Source organism: Corvus cornix, chromosome 14, assembly GCF_000738735.6.
Source record: "Corvus cornix cornix isolate S_Up_H32 chromosome 14, ASM73873v5, whole genome shotgun sequence".
In the NCBI taxonomy this organism is placed as follows: domain Eukaryota; kingdom Metazoa; phylum Chordata; class Aves; order Passeriformes; family Corvidae; genus Corvus; species Corvus cornix.
In genome coordinates this window covers 11,407,374-11,430,835 of record NC_046344.1, presented here as the reverse complement: position 1 = coordinate 11,430,835, position 23,462 = coordinate 11,407,374, and the positions used below count along the sequence as shown (strand labels likewise).

The window sequence follows — 23,462 nt, the reverse complement described above, 5'->3', positions numbered from 1 at the left end:
GCTGAATGGCTTTTCTTGTGACTGAGTAAATCTTAGTGTTTCTCCTGTCCTTCCACCCTCCCTCTGCAATGCCACTGTGCTCTGCCACTGCCAGGATAAACCAAGCACACCCTTCCATTTGCTCAGAAACTTAAACATCATTGATTTCCTTTTAAATAATACACTTTGGGGAGCAACTGACCTTTGACTAAGGAACACCAAGTCTGGTCTTACAACCATTAGAAAATATTAGGTCAGTGTTTCAGTGCAGGATGCGCTTCTATTTATGGGAGTGACGCACTGATTATCCACCCTGGGCAGGAGCAGGGATCATTTGGTCGATCGTGGGCAATGGAAAGTGCTTGCAGCAAGCAGGCCTCGTTAGCTCCTGGTCCTTTGAGCTAATCTGTCACCTCAGCACCATGTAATGCTCCCTGTCCCTCCCAGTGTCTTGCACAGCTCTGTGCTGCTTCCCTAGCACAGAGGTACGGAAGGGCAGTGGAGGGCAGATGCACAAACTCCTCTTCCTTTCTTGCTGTCAGTGAGGGAGTCTAGATCCTCCTAAGAAAGGAAAGCAGCTCTGGACTCCGTTAATCCATCCTTGCTTCCAGAAAACTTCCAAGCCTGCTAAAATTCTGAAGCAAATAATAGAGGGTCTTGGCTGCAGGTTGTATAAGAGACCTGTGGCCTTTGGGTCTGAATGCTTTGTGTGAGTGAGCAGAGATCAGGAAAGATGGAGCAAGAGGAGAGCCCCTCACCAGAGGACCTGTGTCCTGTGATATTGCTGGCTTGCAGAATAGGCAGGAAGCTCTGCTATTGCCAAAGCTGGAGCTTCAGGCCATTTTCCTGAGCCTCAGCTCAGGCTGCAGTGCTGCTGGACTCTGTTGCTTTTAGGGAGGCGCTGAGGGTGATGTCCAGGAGCTCTCTGCTCCAGAGTGCTCGCCTCCAAGGTATTTCAGAGCACTCAAGTTCAGAGCTTTACAGACTAAAAAAGGGACATGTACATTACTCCCACAGAAATCCTGCGGTGCCATTTGGGCTGATACTTTTGGGGTTTTTTTTTAGATAATGAAATTACAGGGTTTCCAAGGGGGGATGGAGGTGGAGAGGGGGGAATAGTTTGCCTCTTGGTAGGTCTTTGTGTCTGTAGGCTGTCATGTTTCAGTTGTATGTGCATGAAGCAAATCATTCTGTTCATCTTGAATCTATGATAAATTTATTTACACAGAGGCTTTTTCATCCTTGACTATTTCTCTAGTTGGAAAATTCTTGTTACCTAACCATTGCATACTGTTCTCATTACTCACACAATACTAACCCCTGGCAAGCAAACTAGAAAGGGAAAATGGAAATCATTTAAGTTGATCAAAATGCAAAAGCTAAGCAAAACACATGAAAGTAATATGCAACTTAAATCTTACCTGAAAATGTGAAGCCTATAAGTACCATGCCTTCCTTGAAAATAAGCCCTTAATCAGAGATGCTTTTGTTTTCCTTCTCTGTTTGATCTGCTCGATAGTTTCCCCTCAAAGATAAAGTTCACTAGAACTGGAAGGGTGGCAGAATGACAATAGAGTTAGTAACTAACCTAATCTTTCTTTTACAAAGCCTCCTGCATTGTGCTGTCCATGGGTATCATCCAGGCAGGGCCAGGAGAGGCGGCTGATTGTGGAGAAATGAGGATGTATCTTGATGTGACATCTTACCTGAATTGAGTTCTGTTGTTCCTGTCAGCCTGGTGTGCTGCAAGTTGATCACAACTGGTAGTGTTCATGTAAATGTTTATTCCCCTTGTGCCAGCTCTGGTTTTATCAGCTGGCCACTGCAGCAGGAAAGCTGTTCTGGCTCCATGCTTCGGAGGCAGATGAGGATGCAGTTGGTTGTTGGCTGGTAGGGCAGTACCACAGCTATGAGGACAGGCTGGCACTCCAGAGATGTAGTTCAGTTTTCTGCTGATTACCCAAAGGGGTTGAATTTGTCTTTGAATCCTGCACTGAAAGCATGGCAGAAGGTCAGGCTGCTGCCTGAAGGTAGCATCAGTTTGCATTAGTGCACGCCCATGCCCTTCTAGGATGCTGATCTGTTCTGCAGCTTCTGCAGCCTCCCCAGGCAATTTCCTTATTTCTGGACTGATCTTACCTTTAAAACTTTATTTCTAACATTTACATTTAGCCTAAGTTTCAAAACAGGAAAAAAATCAAATCCTTACTATTTGCCCTGCCCTCAAAGGACCTGGAGGCTGGAATATTTCTTTTTCTTTGCCTTTTACGTATTTGATAACTACTGTCTCCCCCAAGACCTCATACTTTTCTCTCTGCTGGCCTAAATACTGTTTGAGTCTCTCCTTGTAGGTCCAGTTTTTCTCCTCCAGAGTCTGTGCCCTTCCACAGCAGTGCACTAAGTGGACTACACTTGTTGAGGCTGTACCTCACCTAACTCAGCCTGTTTCCTGTCTCTCTGCAGAGGATAATAATGTTTAGCACTCAGGTGTGCTGCTGTAAAGTCTGAGAGATGTTCATACTAGTTATTGACTTGTCCCCATCACAGTTACCACATAGAGGCTGAAAAACCACGAGAATTTATTCTCAGTAACACTTTCATCTCCAGTATTGATCCTTGCTAAGACTTTTTACTTTTTTTGCTTGGTTTGTACATTAGGAGCCTCCCTAAGGAAATCAGAGAGAGCAGCCTGGATTTGTGTGAGGGATGTGTGGCAGAAGCAGAGAACAATCCCCGTTTTGGGATTGTAGAGGTCAGCTTGAGGTCAGCTTCAACTGATGCCCTGGAAACTCGAATGCAACCTCTCCTGCTGGACTGAGGAACATTTGCTTTTCTGTCTGATCAAACACTTTTACAAAAAGCTGAGATATATAAAAACAATCATATAAAACCTGTTGTTGTAAGCAGGCTCTGGTACAAGGCAGAGTCCAAGCTGGGACTGCTGTTCTCAGTTCCTTGAGTGAATGTGATGTTCCTATGTAGTTTTCTTGTTCCTTCTGTGCCACCAAGGGTGGCTGTAGCAACGCTGGCTGTTTTCCCACCTGCATGTTCCTTGTTCTTGTTCACCTCCAAAGGTGTCCTGATGAGCTCTGTAGCTGTTGAGCTGTTGAAAGAGGGAGGATGTTATGACTGGTTCAGATCACAAGAACTACAAGACCAGTGGTTGGATGCTCATGTAACTCTGCTGAGGAGTTGATTTAGGATTGTGCTGGGATGAGGAAGGGGAACTTCTCTTGCTCTTTGTTACAGGAGTTTCCACTTCTTTATGGCCTATGTGGTATTAGTTTTTTTCTTCATCTTTGGAGAATCCAAAGTGTGTATGTGGGAGTGCTGAAACACAGACAATCTCATGTGGAAGAGCTGCTGATCTTGCAGCATAAGCACTCTGTAAATAGCAATCTCAGTTTTCACAATGTTATGCAATAGTGATGTTCATTTCCCAAACATCTCTAGCTAGCCTGGCCTTTTGCCATTCCCTTTCAAGATCTGTTAGTAACAGATTCTACTTGTAACACCTAAAAGAGGACTCGGAGGAAATCACAGTCCTCCTACTTTTGGCTGTCAGGGCCTCTGTGCTCTAAAAATTCTGTCTGGAAGGTGGTTTGATCAACACTGTGGAGGGGAAGTTAAAGGCATCCAAGGGAAGTTGCCTGTCTGCACTTGCACAGGGCAGCAGTGCTGTGGCACATGGAATGTGCCTCCCTGGTGACTGCAGAGCTTTCCCTCTACACCCCTTCACAGCAAGACACTTGTGTTTGAGAGATCTGGTTATGCCAGCATGCACTTTCATTCCTCTTCTGTTCCTTGGAATTGTTCCTTCTGTTAATTACACTCCAGTGCCTCCACTGGAGTTTCTCCCAGGTAATATCCAGTTGTACTCAGGAAGTGTGTTAATGTAAGTGTTATTTTTGGTCAAACACAGGAGAGGTTGAAGCTTTTTCTAGCCCTGGCTTGATTGTACCTGTTATCAGAGATCAGCACTCAGCACAGACCTGCCAACAGTGGTGCTCTGTGTGACTACAAGCACCAGGGTGCACTTATATTAATTATGTTGCTATAGCAATGTGGCGCTTTGTTAAAATTGCTGACTGGGACTCCTGGTGAGTGATGGGGGCAGCGCAGGGAAGCAAGGTTGGGAAATGAGCTTTTCTGCCTGCTGGCAAGTGATGACATCCTGTTGGATGAAAAGGAAGGATGTGATAATTTGCTGATGTTATTCAAGTGTTCAGAAAGATGATGTGTGATGAGAGCTTTGGGAAGTCTGCAAGAAAAGTAGAATTTAACTTACTGTCCCTACCCTCTTTAAATAGGATGGGTAGAAAATTCTGTGCAAATTGTTCAGCCAATGTGCTCTCTGAAATTAGGTTCTTTAACCTATGCTTGTGTTTTGATGGTAGCCATGATGAAAAGATACAGCTTGGTTTACCAAGGAGAAAAGGATGCTGTTCTTGGTCATGTTAGCTAAATGTGATTTAAGAGCTTTGGTAATGCTTCTTCAGAGAAGGACACTTGGTTGGAGCCCATTAGCTCCACACTCTTTTAAGGTGAGTGCTGAGGTTATGTCATTTGCTCCTCTTCTTAAGATAATATAACACAAGATCCCCTTTTTCTGTGGGAGTTTGTTCAGATGTCAACAGAAAATCAAGGGATTACCTTTTATTACAAAGTTAGTGCTTTTAGTTCAGTGAAGGACCAGCCACCAGGGATTCTCAGTTCTTGAAAATACCTTGCTTGGTCATAGTGAGAATCTCAGTTTTAACCTGTCCCATCTCTGCTGTCATTTTGGGAGGCAAAACCCCAGACGTGGCCTGCAAATGTCTAAAACTCCTAAGTATCAAGTTGGAGTAGCCTGAATTACATGGTATGTTCAGGGTTTCTGTGGCAGGGTAAGTTGATATTAAAAAGTCAAACAGGAACAATTTGGGCTGAGTTGTAAAGCTCATTGAGCATCTTCCAGACAGAAATGCCAGCTGAGCAGAGCCTGCTGCAGTTTCCCAGGGGATGAAGCACTACAGTGAGTGACCTGATTTATTTGCATTTACTTGCACCATGAGGAGACTGTGGTACTGATGCTTGGGCTGGGGGGAAGCAAGGGAGACAGAGCATGGCCTGAAATCCTCCTCCAGGCTAAACAAAGCAGGTATTGATGCAGCCATCTATCACCATGTCCAAGTGCCTGGAAAAGCCTTTGCAGGAGAGCAGCCACGTTCCAGAGCTGTGCTGTGAGCAGGGCCACAGGCACTGGGGAGCAGGAGGCAGCACCAGTGTCCTGCTGTTCCTCGGGGCCTGGGGCACAAAGCAGTGCAGGGGATCCAGAGTGAGGGGTGCCAGAAACCCGGTGAGTGCCCAGGCAGGGGGTGCCCAGGCTGCCTTTGGCAGGGCTCTGACGTCCTCTGTGCCTTTTGAGAGCTGCCTGAGCTCCTGTTTGGCTTGCAGAGGAAGGGCAGTGGTGGGGATGGGAGGAAATGGGCTGTGTGAAGGGGAGCAGTGCTGGGGCCATACCTTGTGCTGGGAAAACTGCTGCCTTCAGCTGAGCTGGAGTTCTCAGCTGCTCCAAACTGCTGGGCTTCCTTGCCTTTGTCAGCACAAGCCTTTGGACAGGTCCCTGAACACCAAGGTAGCATTGGGCTGCAAAAATCTTGGGCTGTGTGGCAGTAAGAGAGTTTGTGTCTGTGCTGGTCAGGTGCCCTTAGCCAAGGAGCTCCTTATGTGTGAGTGCTGTGGCTGGCACAGCCTGTGTGCCCCCAGCATCCCCTGTGTGTGCCCCCAGAGTCACACAGAGACAGAGCTCAGTACTGCCACTTTCACTGTCAGTGCAATTTCTGATCAGAGTCCCAATTTACTTGAGTAAGAGTAGGGGAAGAAAGAGAAAAAGAGGGGTTAAAATGGGGGAAGCAGACAACCTGTGTTCTTTGTTTTTAAGACTTGGGTTGTTTTGTTTATTTTTAATCAACCCTGTGAACAAGTATGCCTATCTGATGAGTAGTGAGTGGGCTGTTTGGAATAAATCTACTGACCTTGCTAGAAACAGTGTGAGTTTATGCCAATCATTTATTATGCTCTCACAGGGAGAAGAGCTTCACTAAAACAAAGTTTGGGGATTCACTCCACTTTGGTTTTAGCTTTTACTATCAAAGACTTTGCTAGTATGTTGGAGTTTTGGGATCCTGGGAGGTGAACAGAGGGGATGTGGTAGCACAAGGTCTCTGGCAGCAGGGCACCAGGCAGGGTGGGGAGGAGGAGGGTAAGGACAGTGCATGCAGGTTTGCAGGTTATAGCTCACCTGTCTTAAACCTGCAGCTGTGCCAAACGATTCCAAGTCTGATGCTGGGTTTCCATATCTTTCCTGTTGGTGCTGATTCCCAAAATGTCCTGTACATTCTGTGCCCCTTGGTGCTTTCCCCTTTGTCATATGAAATAGCACCCAGAGCCTGGGGGGAGGGAGAGAAGGGGACACAGGAGAAGCAGAAATGTTTGCAGCTGGTTTGGTGGTATCTCCATTGGGTAAGTAGTGGGTGCACAAAAGGGTAAGTTTGGTCTCTTCCCCTTTCAGACTTGAGCGTGTGTCTACTAAACGTGCAGCCTTATTGCCTATGAATTGTGCAGATTTGATCTTTTATATGCAGTAGCTTTTTTTCCCTCAGTGGAGCAGTTGCCATGCAGTCTCCAATTTACATGAATACTAAACAGAATGACACAAAAATGGTGTTGCTGTAACGAAACCTATTAATAGCTTTGCGGAGAGGCACTGACGCATCTGAATTAAAGCTGGGGAGAATCATCATCTTTGCAGACTAAGTTTTCCCAAGATGAGCAGTGACTTTAAGTGCTCAGAGATGCTTTCAAAGGGCAGTGATTTTCCAGGTAGTTTCTTGAGAGCAGGCTTGCTTGAGACATCCCAGCTTGGGCTGACACAAGCTGAGGCAAATGTCTCAAGTCCCTGTCGGAAATTTGGGCTGAATGGCTGTGCTTGGAGCACTGCCGAACAGTATCACAGGATACCTTCTGTTTTCCTTGATAAATATTTGGTTTATTTAACAACTGTTACTTCCAAACACAAAACATTTTCAGTACATTGCTGAAACAGAGCTCTGGCAGTGAGAGGTGGTTATGGATGGAAGTGCAGAGGGGCTGGTGCTGCCAGTGTTTCTGGTGGCAGTGCTGCACCCCAGGGATTTCCATGTGTTTGAGGGTTGGCCTGCCTGCCCAGGCATCTCCCTTCCTGCACCTCTGCCAAACTGGGGTGCATTTTATCGATGTAGCACCTAGCAGCACTGCCCTGGCTCAGCAGGGTGTGGTGAGTGGTACCTTCAGATCCTGCTGCTCTGAGTGCCCCAGGCAGGAGCTGGTGTTGCCTGACTTCCCATGCTGAGCCCAGCTCTGAGCTGCAACTGGCAACAAGGACAGCTAAGGACCTTCATTTTGGGCCATGAAATTGCACCAGCTTAAAAATGTCTGTCACAGATGTAAAAAAAGTTACACCCTCTTCTTTCAAGTCCAAGTGTGATACCCCCAAGTTAAGATACTGTGCTGGGTAGAGGCTTGCAGATGCTCCATGATAAACATGTAATTGCCAAGAATGTTGGTTTAGTTCAACATGTAACCAGAGCGTGCAGAGCAAGCTCATAGTCTCCTGCTGGTCACCTTGGTAGAGCTTTGGAGTCTGTTCTTCCTTTTTTGCAAATGTACAATCCCCATATTATCCCATGATCCCCTGAATCTATGTACATATTTGTAATATATGCTTACCAGAACTGTCTGTGTCATACGAAGTTTGCCTAAACCCTGTGTTTTGAAACAGTTATTTCAGAAGGGGAAGCAGAGCCCGTTATTGGTGAAGCACAGGAGATTTTTGCCTTTTTGTTTTCATTAAGGTGTCAAGTTTATAATGATTCCCTACACAGGTGGATAAAAACCAGCAAGATCAGAGGGAAAATTGGCACTGATTGGGACTCAGATTTCAGAGCTGCACTGCAGGATGCTGGTTTCATGTGAGCCAAGGCCATTTACCTTTCTGAGACAAACCTTTCCCAAAGAGTGTTCTTTGAGCTATTGAAAAACATCATACTGGATATTTCCTGTGCACTCCATCAGGCTTTTTGGTTATTACTGGTAGTCAACTAAACCATCTCAGTGTAGGAGTGGGGAATTTGTGGCAAAGGCTTGCACAGGCTGTAACGAACAGACTCAACAAGAGAGATGGAAACAGATGTGCTCTCAATCCTTTTGTGCTTTACAGTAGGATTTCCCTCTGTTTCTCTAGGGTTGCCTTGTCATTTCCCTAATTTTTTTTTTTTTTTTAAGTCACCTCACTGGTATTAGTTTTATTTTAAGACTGGTCAAAGATGAGCTATATAGTTCACTTCAGACAGTTCAATGTAATCGGTCTCACCTGTCAAGTGTTCTCAGTCAGGCAAGGTAGGGATGTATCTTCTGAGAGTAGAGCACAGAAAATATGGTCTGTACTCAGGTTTTCATTATTTCTTACAGGACACAGGTATATCAGTCAGGCTGCAGCTAAAATTGACGTGGATTTTGATTATGATGGACCTCTGATGAAGACAGAAGTTCCTGGACCACGATCCAGAGTAAGTTTCCAAAGTATAGTAACTTGGGGTTTTTTTATCTTTAGCTGTGTCTAACTTGCTAGAAAACAGATTTCATTTCAAAACTTAAATCTGATATGAATAAACATGATTCCTTAAGTCTATGCTCACTTTTATCAGGAGGCTGAGAATGAAAAGCTCATGAATGAAATGCCTGTCTCTGAGAGGCAGATTTGAATCTCAACTGCCAAGTTCCCGAGTGGAATAATTCAAGGCAAAAGAGCATCATTTTAATCTGATAAGGCTTGGTCACTTGTGCTCCAGCTGAAATAGAAACTTTTTATGATGTGAAATAGTGCTTTGGTTTTGAAATGGAACAAGAGTTTCAATTTACTGGACATTGTTTTACTCTGGCAGAGTCAGCATTTGTGCATGTGGTGGGTTTTTGGTTTTTGTGAGGTTTTTTGTTGTTTTCAATAAAAAGGAGCTGTCTTTCTAGAACCAATGTACCTGTATCCCTTCTGTGTGACTCTGGCTTCTCTTATTTTCTGATTTCTCTCTTGTTTTCTCAGTTCAGTTGGTCAATATAGAAGAGGCAGCTTTCCCTTTTTGGAGATTTACAGTTAAACTGTGTTTGCAGCCCGTTTAGCTCTGCATGCCACAGGTCATAGTTTTGACTGTAATATTTGCAAGATGCACCATGAAAGTTCCTGTGGCAGGTAGAGTTGCCTGGTAAGCACACAGGACTACAAAGTTTGCATATGATTTATGGGATCAAAAAAAAGAAACATACATTCTCCATCAGTATTTGCTAATTACACACCTGAGACTCTGACATTTGTTTTTCTGCAGGAATTAATGAAGAAGCTGAATGGCATTCAGGTAATTTGTCAAGTTTTCTGTGTTTTGGGGGTTGTTAATACTTTGATTTCAGAAGTTGTTTTAAAATCCTGGTTTGTATGTTTGTGCCACAGAGAAAGGTGAAACACTGACTCTGGGATTCCACACTGAGTACATTATGTGTGGTTTATGTGTGCATTTGAATAAAATTTTTTGTAATATATTTTGAATACTGCTGGATCATTTTGCTAGCATCAGGGGTTTTTTCTTTCAAGGTATGTGTTTAAACTTGTGTGTTTAAAGAAGAACCTTGGAGTTGTTACAGAGTGGCCAGTAAAAACAAAGTATGTTAGGGCTTGAGTTTAAAAGTATGTCAGCCTAAGTACATACTGCCTTCCTAAGATGAGCAATTTCTCCAAATCTGTGCTTCATTTCTGTAGAAAAAGTAAAGACTTGCCCTTTTAACAGTCACTATAAAAATAGCTTTACAGTTCATTCCCATGCAGTGAATATAATGTCTTTTCATCCTAGCATTAGATATTTTTATCAGATTTTGCTGTATAACCATTAGTTGCACCTTCCTACATACTGCCACTTTTTAAAGCACTGTTTTGCTTCCTTGAAGAATGCAGAAGCTGTGCACTTCTTTTGCAATTATGAAGAGAGCCGAGGGAACTACCTCGTAGATGTAGATGGCAATCGTATGTTGGATCTCTACTCCCAGATTTCTTCCATCCCAATAGGTAGGAGATGGTTGTACCAAAATGTCTTTGCTTTGTCCTCAACCTGTCATTTTCTTATCTCAGGCACTACCAGGGAAAGCAGAGGTGACATAAGGAACACCTTGTGATCAAGGACAGCTCACTGCTGTGTATTGTTTAGTGGGGGCTTTGGATAGCTGAAGAAACTACAAATTCAATATCTAAAGCTCACTTAAAGTGTGTTGGTGCCTGGAAGAAGCTCTAGTATTAATCTCAGTTTGAATTTGCAAGTTCCACAATTCAGGTTGTCTTTGTTGGCTTGGAGTTGTGACTTTGTGACTCTGTAACAGTATGTTACTGTTTTAAACATTAACAAGTATAGCATAGACAATATAACATGAAATTATAGGCTTTAGTTAACATTTCTATCTCAAAGTAAGTGGGGAAAAAAAAAAGGAGTGAGCCATGTGGAGTGCAGCAGGATGAAACAAGCCCCAGCAATGAGCTGTGGCACTGACTGAAGCGAAGGTGGCAGCTCATTGTCTGAGGGAGCAGACACGGGGCCTGGCAAGTGCTTGGGAAAGTCAGCTGATTGCTTTGTGAAGCCTTTCAAGCAGAAGCAAGGCAGAAATGCGAGCCCCAGCTGCAAGGCATACAGGTTTCAGTAGGGGTTCAGTCGAGTTTCAGTTCAGTTTGTTTGCTCCGTGGTTCCTCTCAGCTGATTAAAAATACACTTCTGCAGAAGCAAAATAGCAGACGTGCTGGGGTAACTTAAAAGATAGATCTTGTGCTATGTATAGAAACTGTGATGACTCAAAATCATCCCTACAGGCCTCCTTGCCTGGGAAACAGAATTTGATGATGTTCAGGTTGTTACCAAATTTTTGGCATCTAAGACCTTGTGACTGCAATGAGTGTTCACATATCCCAGTCTTCTTTGCAGACAATGTTTTTGCTGTCCTGTAGCACTCAAGTCAGTGTAATCAGTCCAGAACCCTGCAATGTTTGTAGCTCATTTCCCCAACATGAGGTCTCACTACTTTGTATCTTTCAGGCTGCACTGAGATAACTTGGCTACTGCTCACATGGAAATAGGGGTAAGATAGAGGAGCACAACGTTTGTATGCCAATGAGCTTGGCTTTTAGGTTTCTAGAAAAGGAGATGCGTTTAGTGTTCATGGCTTCCCATTCTTCACACGAGAAATTCTGATTTGGAGAAACAAGTCTCGGTCATGTAGTCAAATGCACGCTCCAAAGTATGAAAGTCAGTGCATACTCCAAAAGAATGAAATTCACATTGTACAGACAGGGCACTGAGGCCTTCTCACCTTCTGGTGCTTGATGGTGCAAGCATAGCTCTTTTAATATAGCTTTGTGCATAAAATATTAAAGTATTATGGAGGAAACATTGTCGAAATGGGCAGGAGCTCTGCAGTTTACTTCCTCTGGTTGACTGAAACTGGTGACATACAGACAAGACTCCAGTGCTGTGACTGACCCTCCTGAGCCATGTAGTTCCTCCTTCACATGTGGCAATGCCTTCTGAGGACAAGCTGGGTTTTCATCCCAGGGAACATGTTCCTCAGTCCCAAAGGAACTACAGTGCAGTGCTTCATACAGCTTCTCAGATAATGGCTCTGGGATGTACAGCAACAAAGAGTAAATGGAAATTTAATACTTACAGGCTGACCCAAGTCTAACACACAACATTAATTTATACGTTTCAGTTGTACTGAATGACAAGACTATCTGAAGCTGCCCAGGTTACTAATAATGTCCCTCTTGGTGACAGAGGTAGGGCCTGGACTGGGAGAGCAAAACAAGACCACAAGGTGCTTGTTAGTCATCTGTGCTTATCTCTCTGCAAGTAAATCCAATAAAACCTTTCATGAATCTGTCAGGACTCTCCAAGATTTAATAATGATCTGTTACAGTAGAATATATTTATCAGCAGAGGATGAGAGGTAATAAGTGTCCGTGTGGAGAGATAAGAAACAAAGTATAAAAAACCTCTAGGCAAAGATGCTCTGGGCTGTTTCTTGCTGAAAAACAAAAATTAAAATAGCTTTTTACCACACTTTTTTGGGCAGTTGTAGCATAGCATAGTCCTTTCATCCTGCATCTATTCTGTCTAATAGAGTTAGAAACCCCATGGAGCTAAATGCAAGGGGGATGCTATTGACGTGTTTGCCAGCAAACATCCTGGAATAACAAATGAAACAATGTGTTTTTCAGTGCTGGGAAGGTCTGCTTTGTTTGGGGAGATGCAGAGAGGTATAGTTTGATATTATTGACAGCAGCCTGCTGCTCAGTTCAAATGATTCTTTGGGCTTTCTCCATTTCATTATTTTAGCAGGTTCTGGTTGTTTTTCCTTTTGCAGACAGGCACATTCATGAGCCTGGAGGACATACATGTTCCTGTCACACTGATCCAGACACACAGCAAGAGTGATGGATCAGGTGCCCCTCCCTTGGAGCCAGCTCAGTCACCTCTGGCAGTGGATTTGTAACACTGCAAACCCTTGTGCTGGTCATGGCACTGAAACGAGTCAGTGCCTGTTTGCCATCCCAGCCTGGAGCTGTTTGACTTGTCTACCACAGTTACATAAGGGCTATTCAAGCATTTAGTTCTCCCTGGTGTTAGTTCCTGACTGAACCCACGGGCCAGCTCAGCTTCTGTCACACACAGCCTGACTCTTTCACAGCAGTTGGGCTTTGAGGATCCTCTCTTCCTTCACTGGAGCCTGTCTGAGGAGGTACAAGGATGAGGGAGTGTTAGGAGGAAGACCAGGCCACTTGGCCTGAAGTGAAGAGATTGGGAGACAGATTCTAAGGGGGAGGAATATTCTGTGGGGGTACAAAAGGGTAAATTGGGGCTAATAGAAGTTTGTGTTACATAAGAGAAGATACAAAGACATTCACATACGGTAACACCAGCAACAGGATTACAAGTTCTTACAATCAATACCAGAGTTGATCCTTGAGCTTCCTAAACAATGGTCGCTGTTTATAACAAAGTTCTGTGTGCTTTGGAGATTTCTAAAACACTTGATTTGCTCTCAGAGGGGGTCTCAGTGGCAGCCACAGGTGCAGTTCTCAAGGACACAGCTCTCTAGCTGAACAACAACCATTCCCATGACAGCAGATGCCATGCAGATTTAGCTGTTCTGTGTCCCAAATAGCCACTATTATTATCTTCATAATAACTTTAACAGATTTATCAGCATGACATGCCACTAAAACAATATGGATATTCTCTCATTTTCAGCTAAAATATTCAAAACTGAGCTTATAATTGATTTGTTAACACAGTAGCCTAATGCTTCATTGCTCAAAAAGGATAATCAGGGCTGTTGTCATTCCACTGGAATATGGATTCAGAAGCACAATAAGCTTTTGTAACACAATTAGCGTGGTCTGACTTCTTGAGCAATAGGGAAAATGAGGTTTCCAACTGTTTCTACAAGGAAATTTAAAAGATGATGTTAATCTCTGGTGTTGGCATTTCATACATTAGAGATCAGCCTTAAAATGAAATTTCTGGCCTCCTTTGAAGATTTTTTTTTTTTTTACAGCAGATAAATTGGTTTTGCCTGTAAGCAAGCAAGTTGTCTTGTAGAATGTCAATGGGTGTAAATTAAGCACCTTCATTGTGTTAAAACCGAAGCTTAGTTTCTTAGTAAAAAGGACAAATTGTTGCATCTTTTTCCAAACAAAAGTTTATCAAAGTAAGGAAATGGGAAGGAAAAAAAAAAAAGCTGGTCATGAGAGGAAGTGAAAAGTGCAGAACCTCCTTGTTTAGCAGGAGACAGCAATTTATCAAACAGGTTTTTTATGGTGATTCACAGATGAGATATGTAAATCTGTGACTGAGAAGAGAAGATTCCCAGCCAGGTGTCTCGGAATATGTAATGGGCTGTGGCAGGGCAGGGATTCAGGTGCTCATTAGCCCATGGGTTTTGAGTGCATGGCTGGCTGTGCAGTCAGCCTCTTCCTTCTGGTAGGACTGAGATGATCGTGCAAGAATCTGCATGTGAGGGGTGAAATCTGTATCCCGAGCCTGCAGTAACTGTGTGTGTTTATGTGGGAAAGGCTGGATAACAGTGAGGCTGAGGCATGCACACCTCAAAGTCGGGTTCAGCAGCACCTGGCACAGGGTGTGCTCAGAGAGCACTGCAGAGCAGAGTGGTGACAAGTGCCATCCAGCTGCCACAGGTGTCAAGGAGTGCTGTCAAGCCATGGGCACAATGCTGCTGGAGACTTCTCTGTGCTGGGTGTGCCACGTGAGCTTGGTGCACCCACAGTGATGGCTCCGAACAGCAGCGCTGTGCTGGAGAGGCTGCCCTGCACCCAGACAGGCTGTGAGGGACAAAGAGCCCAGAGGTTTGTCCTGCTTCAAAAGAAGTCCTATTATTAGTTAAAAGTATACAAGTTACACAGAAACAGTCAAGTATTAAGTTATGGTTATTCTCTAGATTATGCTTTGCATTACTTTACTGAAACCAGATAGAAAGGACTGTTTTCTTTCTTTGCTCCTTTTAATTAGGTTACAGCCATCCGTCTCTGATAAAGCTTTTGCAGCAGCCACAGAACCTGGTAAGTGAATTAGAACATTAAGCACATGAAGGAGTTCTCTCCCTCCTTGTTGTGGGCTTTCTCTTTTTTTCTTACACTGATAGTGAATGCTAATAATTCAATTTCATGTATGATAGGATCTGATTGCTTTACTTCTCACTAGATGAAAAGAGCTTTGTAGTGTTTAAGAAGACACCAAAGCCTCTGGGATGTTTTACAAAAAGCAAACATTTGGGTGATGCAAGCACTTGATATGTTTGCAGCCACATTTAAATCATAGTTCAAACATAGTGTCTCCAATTAGCCATTTTAGTAATGTTCTCTGAGTGGAGATTTTTGAGCCTGAAAGCAAGCACAAGATCTTGAGAGAGAATACAGTATCTTGGACATGGTGCCCTACATCTGGAATGCTGTGGGAAGTTTAGGGTTTTTTCAAAGTTGGGGATGGTGACTGATTCCCATCTCCTGAGTGCATTCCAGCAGAGCAATGAAATGCAGACATTTGAGCTCCCTGAGCTGATTTCGTTTATGGAATATTCATGTCTTCAGGATGAGAAATACTGCCCTTCCCAGAACTAAATACTTCAAACCAAAAAAAAAAAACAACCCACAAACAAAACAAAAAAAAAAAATCAAAAAAACCAACAACATACCAGGACTAGAAATGCTGGAGTTATCAAAGGCACATCTGGATATTTTGGAAGGTCTAATATTTACGAATACTTATATTAACTCATAAAGATGATTTCTGAGAAGAATATTTTCATTATAATGCAGCAGCAGGCAAAGTCAGATTTAAAAAACAAAGAAAACAAAAAAGAACAAACAAACAAAAATCCCAAAACCAATAAAAACTCAAAAAGCCCTGTTGCTGTTGGCAGTTGCTGATTTGCCCACTGGGCAAGGGCAGGTAACACTCCTGGCAGCTTGCAGTGAAGGGGCTCCTCCAAAGTCCCACACAAGTGGCACAACTTTGGTTAGTGTTAGCAAAGGGATTGGTGTTTCCCTGGAGGGACTTTTTATTTGGTTTGTCTGTAATTCTCCACAGCTATAAACACAGAATGTGCATCTGTTTATTTGAGTCCACAGCAGCTTGATGTCAATGTTCTGTTTTTCTCAGTTCTGGGTGTCTCATTAACTACAAAAGAAAAATACACTTTTCTGCTTAATGGCAAATGTCAGTTGACTGTGACAACCCATAATCAAATTCACAATAAATTTATGTCTTCTCTCTTTAACTTGATATGAAAATTTACTTCTGAACTGAGATAAAAAGTCAAGTAAGATTTCTCATAGCTACGAAACAAAAATTTGGTGTTAACCTGTCAGTAACATCCTTGCTTAGGTTTTCTTTGAAGCTCGAGTCTGTTGAAATAGTGTTTTGGAAGTAAGACACTTGAACAATTTACAAAGCTCTAGTTCATCCAATGTTCTATCTTGTGTGATACTTGGTGTTCCCTAAGAATCCTGATGAAATGTCCTTACAGGTACAGTGTGACCACTTACACCTCTTGCTGTGCCTCACTTCTTGGAATGAATGAGGACGTGTTGAGGAGAAAGACTGAAGGATGCTGATAAATGTGCAATCTTGAGCTGCACGGAAAATATGAGTGTTTTGGGGAGGCTGTCTGTCCCCTCTGGAGACCCATTGAGACTTAAGTTATTGAAGCTCAGCCTTTAATTTCAGCCATTATTTTTCAACAAGAAAAACAACAAACAAAAGAAAAGGGCAAATGTGCTTGGTAGTTGGCAAATTTATTGACCTTGTCCTTCTCTGAGAAAATTTAATTTAAAATAAAGAGTAGCACGGTATGAATCAAATAAGATTACCCACAAAGACTAAGAGCAGTAATGAATTAATTTTAATCCATGACACAATTTAAATTAATTGCATAAATGTGACAGTCATCTCCATTAGTGGACCAGGGATGCTGAGGGGCTTTTTCCAGAGCTGCTCCTTAGAAACCCCTCTGTGGGCAACAGAAACCCCTGTGTGGGCTGTTCACTGACACCAGAAGTACCTTTCCCAAAGGTGTGAATCCTGATGTGGCCAGTTCATAGTGCCAGTGAAGGGACCTCAGGTGGTCTCTTGGCCAACCTCCTGCTCCAAGAGGGGCAGCTGTGAGATGAGACCAGGGTGCTCAGGGCTTTATCTGGGACCTAGGAAACCTCCAAGGAGAGCAGCCTGTTTCACTGCTTCACTGTTCTCTTGCAGAAAAACCTTTTCCCTTTACCCAAATCAGTACTTCTCATGCTTTGATTTACACCCATGGCTCCTCATCTTCCACTGAAGAGCCTGGCTCCACCTTCCCAGTGTTCCAAAATGGTCTGTCTTGAAGCTCAGTAAGGATAAGAATGCTGCTGCCCTAATTGAATTTAGCTACTCAAACTGAAAGCAAGTAATAAAGATTTTTAAGCATATTTCCTGTATATAAGGAAAATGCAGATTGAGCAACTAAAATGGCAATATTGAAGAGAAAATGTCAGTATGAGTTAGCATGCACCTTTCCTAAGGTGTCCTGCAAGAATAAAGTAGTAAGGATTAGACAGAAAAACATATGCTAAGGCAGGAATATTAATCCCTATCTCAAAACTACTTGTGCCATGATACAGATTTCTGCCTGGTATTTATAACTAGAATAAAATGTAATTGCTTTGATGTCAACATATTTTCCTTGGGATAGTAAGACCTAACAATTCCTCTTCCTTTGTCTTTTTAGAGCACTTTTATCAACAGACCTGCCCTAGGGATTTTACCTCCAGAGAACTTTACAGAAAAACTGAAGGAGTCTTTGCTCTCAGTAAGTTTGAGATACCAGTGGACTGATCACTATTATTATCACAATTATTATCACTTTGCACTACACTTGTGCTCAATATTTCAGAGTAATTTTGTGTCTTTGTTGACAGGTGGCTCCTAAGGGTCTGTCACAGGTGATGACCATGTCCTGTGGATCCTGCTCTAATGAAAATGCCTTTAAAGCAATATTCATGTGGTACAGAGTAAGTAAAACATTAAGATGTTTTTGTACGTTTAGATGTAGAAATGAGTATTTATTCATCATCAGAATTGTTATTGTAAAACAAAGTGGGGCTTGGAGGTTGTCTTGCTCATGATGTTCTTTATATTCAATCTAGTATAAAATCTTAATTGAAATGTTTTTGTCTAAGCTTTTACTTTATATTGACACAACTTCAGAAGTTATAAAGAAAAGGAAATAAAGAAAAATGCAGATTGCAGTCAGCATGTGAAAGCCATAGTCAGGGTCTTTCTTTACTCCAGTCTTAAATACCAGCATTGCTGGTTTGTGGTTCAGCCATAAATGCATTGGTTACAACTACAGGAACACTCATGTTGGGTTGTTTGGGTTTTTTGCAGAACAAGGAGAGGGGCCATAATAATGTCACAAAAGAAGAACTGGAATCTTGCATGATTAATCAGGTAATGTTTGTTCATTATCACACCTACAGATGTATCACTGGTTTGGCTTGTAATGGAAGATTGGGAGGAAAAGTTTGGTTGGCTACATGTGAAGTGGAATCTCGGCTTTGTAAATTTAGGACATGGTGAAATACAGACTGCTCCCAACAAATATCAGCGGGTCATGAGGAGTGCACGGGGGCCCAGCACAGGGCAGCCCCAGCCTCTCCTCGCTGAGCCCCCACAGCCCCAATACTACCCCCAGGCACAGCCACCCAATAAAAAGCTGCTCCTAATTTGTGTAAAAAGGGGTGACTGTGCTGATGGCTCAGACTTGTGTGAGCTCACCTGTGCAGTGATGTCAGGCCACAGCATGAAACACCAAGGACTCCTCAGTGCCGGGCTTTGGGAGCTGGGGCAGGCTTTAGGGTGTGACCAATGTACTTGTTAAAGGGAGGGCTGTAACAGTTCGTGGTGCCTGATGGAAAAGGAGCTCAGGGGGCAGTGAGGGGGTGTGTGAGCCCCTCGCTGACCCCACTGTGTGCTCTGCTTGCAGCCCCCTGGCTGCCCCGACTACGCCATGCTCTCCTTCATGGGCGGCTTCCACGGCAGGACCCTGGGTAAGCTGTCCCTTGTCCCCCCCTCAGCCACTGCAGGGACCCCCAGCTCACTGTGCTTGTCCTCAAACACACAGTACCAGTGGAGACAACAGAGATTCATTAACATTTACCTTGGAAGCCCCACTAGCACTGAAACAGAATGTTTGAGTGACAGTCAGAATTGATTTTATATTTTTTGAAAAACTCTTTTCAGACGGGCTCTTATTTTCATTCTGAATCTGCAGTTTCCTGTCTATACTTGTGAAAATCTAACTCCTGGGGTAAAATCCCCACAAACGTGCTGTCACTCACTTTTACTGGCTTATATCAGCTCAGTCCCTGTTCTAAGCATCTTACCTGAGAGTGCTGCAACTGTGAACTTTGTGAGCAGTTGTCTTTGGAGGGTTGAAACCCACCTTGTCTGAGCAACCTGTTCAGACTGACAGAGGTTCTCCTGCTTTTCTGGAACAGTGCATGTGGAAACTGATGCTTAAAATCTACAGCAATCCATTTAAGCCTGACTAAATCCAATTACCCAGTATTTCAGAAGACAGTAAAAACACAGCATTTAATAGAATTCTATAGTCGGGCCATTTTTCACTCGTGGTAGCTTTTTTCTTGTATTGTTCCTAGATAGCTATTGTTTTAATTTTTCCCTCTCTGGATTTAGGTTGCTTAGCTACAACTCACTCTAAAGCAATTCACAAACTGGACATTCCCTCACTGGACTGGCCTATTGCTCCATTTCCAAGGCTAAAGTATCCCCTGGAAGACTTTGTGAAAGAGAATCAACAGGAAGAAGCCCGTTGTTTAGAGGAGGTAAAAAATTCACTGGCAGCTTTCTGTTGTTTTCGATTTGAAATAATGAATAGTGTTGGTAGGATTAGTGCTTTTCACTGAAAGAATGTTTTCAGGGATTGGAACAGCCTGTGATTGGACCAGCATTCACTGTTGTTTACAGTCAGACCTTTCTCCCTGCCAGCTTACTGGGAATACAGGGCTGCATGAGCGATACCAAAGTGGAATTTCACCTCAGAACTTCGTTGTATCACAATGAACTTGTCTCCCAGCTCTTGCCAAGGGGCCATGGACTGAGAGAGAGCACAATGTGGATAACCCTCTCTGCAGAGAGAACCTCCAACACTAATTCAGCCTTTTCACCTTTCAGTGGCAGCCTCTGGCATAAAGCTCTGATCATGCAGGGATGGACCTGCGAGTCCACTTAGCCAAACCTGCCTCACTTCAGAGAACACAGAAAGCACAGCAAATGGCTTCCCTGGGGCTGCTCCAGGGTAGCTTTGGTGGGAGAAATGCAATGCTGGGAGCCATTATTTTAACAAAAAACAAACCAAAAAGCCAAACGTTTTCTTAGCAAGTCTGTGCTTGGCTTACTGGCCCCCTTTGGAAACCATTGCTTTGCACAGCCTGCAGGGGATGTGGCCCTGAGAGTTGTGAGGGGGATTTCAAGCACGAACACAACACTAATTGCAGCAACTGGCACTATGAGGTTAATGAGAATTATCTATCAGCCCCTTACAACAACAGGATTTCTGCACTATTTCATCTGATTAATTTTAACATATCTGAAGTGAGTGACTGGAAAAAGTAAATTTTCCAGATTACCTTTTCTAATATGTTAGCAGAGTTTTGGTTTCTCACACAAAAATCTATCCCCTTCCATATCACTTAGGTGGAATGACAGCAGTGGCACAGTGAGCTGCAGTAGTGCTCACCACACTGCCAGCTGAACCTGGCTAGAGCTTTCACAGCACTGTAGATAAATGTGCAGCTAGTTACAGTGTGGTTAGGACATGATTTAAACCCATTCAGGAACAAGAAGGCAGTCTTAAATGCTGGAGGAACCACTTGTTAATCCTTTGTGCTTCTGGTACCTTTAGAGCCAGGAATGTCTATGCAAAGTTGAAGTTCTGCTGAGATTTAATCTTGCTGGGAGGAAATGTGCAAATGTTCTGGAAGGAGAACGTACCATAAATGTTTGTTTTACAGGTGGAAGACCTGATTGTAAAGTACAGGAAAAAGAAGAAGATTGTGGCTGGAATCATTGTGGAACCGATACAGTCAGAGGGTGGGGACAATCATGCTTCAGATGACTTCTTCAGAAAGCTACGAGATATTGCCAGAAAGGTAATAAAACATTTCTCTGTGCACTCCGTGGTAGCTAAACATGCACCCACACATTCTGGGTGTCCCCAGAGGCTTTGCCCTGCCCCAGGCTCTTGGAGGGCTTCACAGGCCTCCTTAGCAGCAGTCAGGGTAGTTATGTACCACATACAAGCAATGCCTGCTCTCTTCCATTTGATCCACACCTAATGGTTTCCTCAGTCCAATAAATTATCTTCTAATTTGAGAGTGATAGAGAAATTACTCTGATTCATTAGCTATGAATTTTTTGGGTGTGTTCTTTAAATGATAATGCTAGTTGGTTGAGGAGGTTCAATTTCTGAAGAAGCGGATTGTGAAAAGTATAAATTTTTAATGACATGTTTTTAATTGCAAACAAAAAAAAAGCTGAAACACAACTTAAGTCTGGCCATAGTGCTGATGTTCCAATAAAACAATGAAAAGGACAGATGTCTTGGTACTTGGAATATAAAGTTACCTATTTAGAAGCTATGACCTTCAGTAATACCTACTCCATGCTTTTTTTCATCCTCAAAACATCTGTGTGCTGAAGAGATGCTGCCAAAAGTACTTAACCATTGTTTTTAAACATAGTATTGTGATGTAGCTTGCTCTCCCTGTCACAAAGTTTGTACAAAATAGTCCTTCACATAAAAACCCCACACTGCCAGCTCACATGAGTCTCTCTTTCAGGAGACACGTCTGAAAAGGCAGCTTTTCATGCCCCCTAAACTGAACAGCTCATGCTGCTGGTATTGCCTCTGTGCAATGTCCTACTCAGACTGGTGGCAGAGGCTTCATATTTAAAACAAAGCCCCTAGAAATGACACTCTGCTTCCCTCAGGGGCTTTGAAAATGCCACCTCTGCTCCTCCCAGATGTTTTCAGGTATCCTCTAGAAATGCTCAAGACTATATAAAAACATGTACTTTGTGAGTATAGGTAGAAAACAAGTTTCTAGTGCCTTCCTGAAAAAACAGCTGGATTTTTAACTGTGAAATCTAACACACTGTGAGTGGCATTGATGGAGGGATTGAGGAGGGAAGGTTGGGGCAGTGAAGGGAGAGGAGGAAGGGGTGTTGCCTGTGAGTAGCTTGTGTTTATGTGTTCACTAAGGGAGGTGTTTCTGTTTTGGGAAGGAGGGCTCACATTCCCTGCTCCTCACATCTGTCTCTGCAGCATGGCTGTGCTTTCCTGGTGGACGAGGTGCAGACGGGAGGCGGCTGCACTGGGAAATTCTGGGCACACGAGCACTGGGGCCTGGATGACCCAGCTGATGTGGTGACATTCAGTAAGAAGATGATGACAGGAGGATTTTTCCACAAAGAGGAGTTCAGGCCAAATGCTGTAAGATTTTCAATGAAACTTGAACTCTGTGCTAGTTGGTGACCCCCTGAGGAATGACTGTGACATGCATAGAAGGGACAAGGTTTCCTTCAGCAGTGCAGGTCCAGCTGGATGGGGCTGCTGTTTTATAGAAACTTGCTGTGTGCTCACACAACAATTGTCATCACCTCTTCACTTTTATTCCAGTTGTTGTCAGTCACCAAGGTGATCAAGCTGGTGGGGGGGAGAGGAGAACTGAGTTTAACCTAATGGAACAAAGCTTCAGTACAAAATCCAGCCACAAACTCACTCCTTGTCCTGTAGGGCAACTTGGGAACTTCAGAGCCTATATGTCAGCATTAGAGATTTTGTCAGCAAGATTTCTTCTTTGCACTAATGACATTTTAGATGTAATAAATGAAAAAAAAGTAGAATTAAGGGGAAGAACATAAATCTTGATGTAAAAGCCTGTATAGATGATGGTTAGTTCCTGTCATCTATAGCTGCGTTTCAATGAGACGTCAGAGCAGCAAGGCAGAGTGCAGTAAATGAGAAGCATGAAGTAGTCACCCCGTGTTTCAGCTCAGCAGGGCAGTGGGATTTTGCTTTACAGGATAAAAAACAGGGGGGTTGGTGAGATTAGTGCATGCCTTTTCATACACCACGTTTGCATTGCCAGTGTGATGCCTTGCTTTTCTTAATTTACAGTGATTTGCCTGTTAACATGTTCCACAACTCTTTTTTCCACCCTTTCCCAAGCCCTATCGGATTTTTAACACCTGGCTTGGAGATCCATCCAAGAACCTTATGCTTGCTGAAGTCATTAAGGTTATTAAAACAGAAGACCTTCTAAACAATGCAACCCATGCTGGGAAAGCACTGCTGACTGGGCTGCTGGATTTGCAGGTAAACATCTGGAAGGATTGTAGATAAGAAGGAGAAATTTCCTGATGAGGTAGGATCTTACCTCATCCATTTTAAACACTTGGACTGAGGAACTCCAGCTGGGGTCTAGACCATTATAATAACTTCAACATGAGCCTGAATAACTGTGTCATTTGGAATTGAAGTCAACTTTCTTTTACTGACTTAAACATGCTGGGTTTATATAGCTTAATCCAGTATAAAGGGTAGTTCCCAAAATACCTTCAGGTATGAACTGCAGCTAATTAAATTACTTCGTAGAAGGTTTTGTTACTATAAGCAGCTGGTATTTAATTGTCCTAAAGTTCTTTTTCAAGGAAGATGCTTTCATATTTTTTCCTATTCTGCTGGGCTGTTGAAATAAGAAAATTGTATCTTTCCCTCCCTTGTTTAAGGGAAATTCCTGACAG

General features: G+C 43.2%; 1 protein-coding gene across 4 annotated transcripts in view; it reads left to right on the top strand.

Annotated features, from left to right (window-relative positions):
* The window catches only part of ABAT (4-aminobutyrate aminotransferase), a 50,515-nt gene that overhangs the window by 22,848 nt on the left and 4,205 nt on the right, over nucleotides 1-23,462 (top strand). For all 4 annotated transcript variants that reach the window (XM_039560221.1, XM_010392198.3, XM_019281551.3 and 1 more), the window contains exons 3-14: nucleotides 8,470-8,567; nucleotides 9,378-9,407; nucleotides 9,991-10,108; nucleotides 14,613-14,662; nucleotides 17,362-17,442; nucleotides 17,552-17,644; nucleotides 18,021-18,083; nucleotides 18,619-18,682; nucleotides 19,332-19,480; nucleotides 20,669-20,806; nucleotides 21,982-22,149; nucleotides 22,888-23,034. In XM_039560221.1, coding sequence (XP_039416155.1) covers nucleotides 8,470-8,567; nucleotides 9,378-9,407; nucleotides 9,991-10,108; nucleotides 14,613-14,662; nucleotides 17,362-17,442; nucleotides 17,552-17,644; nucleotides 18,021-18,083; nucleotides 18,619-18,682; nucleotides 19,332-19,480; nucleotides 20,669-20,806; nucleotides 21,982-22,149; nucleotides 22,888-23,034 — 1,199 coding nt within the window. The remainder of the gene's footprint in view (nucleotides 1-8,469; nucleotides 8,568-9,377; nucleotides 9,408-9,990; nucleotides 10,109-14,612; nucleotides 14,663-17,361; nucleotides 17,443-17,551; nucleotides 17,645-18,020; nucleotides 18,084-18,618; nucleotides 18,683-19,331; nucleotides 19,481-20,668; nucleotides 20,807-21,981; nucleotides 22,150-22,887; nucleotides 23,035-23,462) is intronic.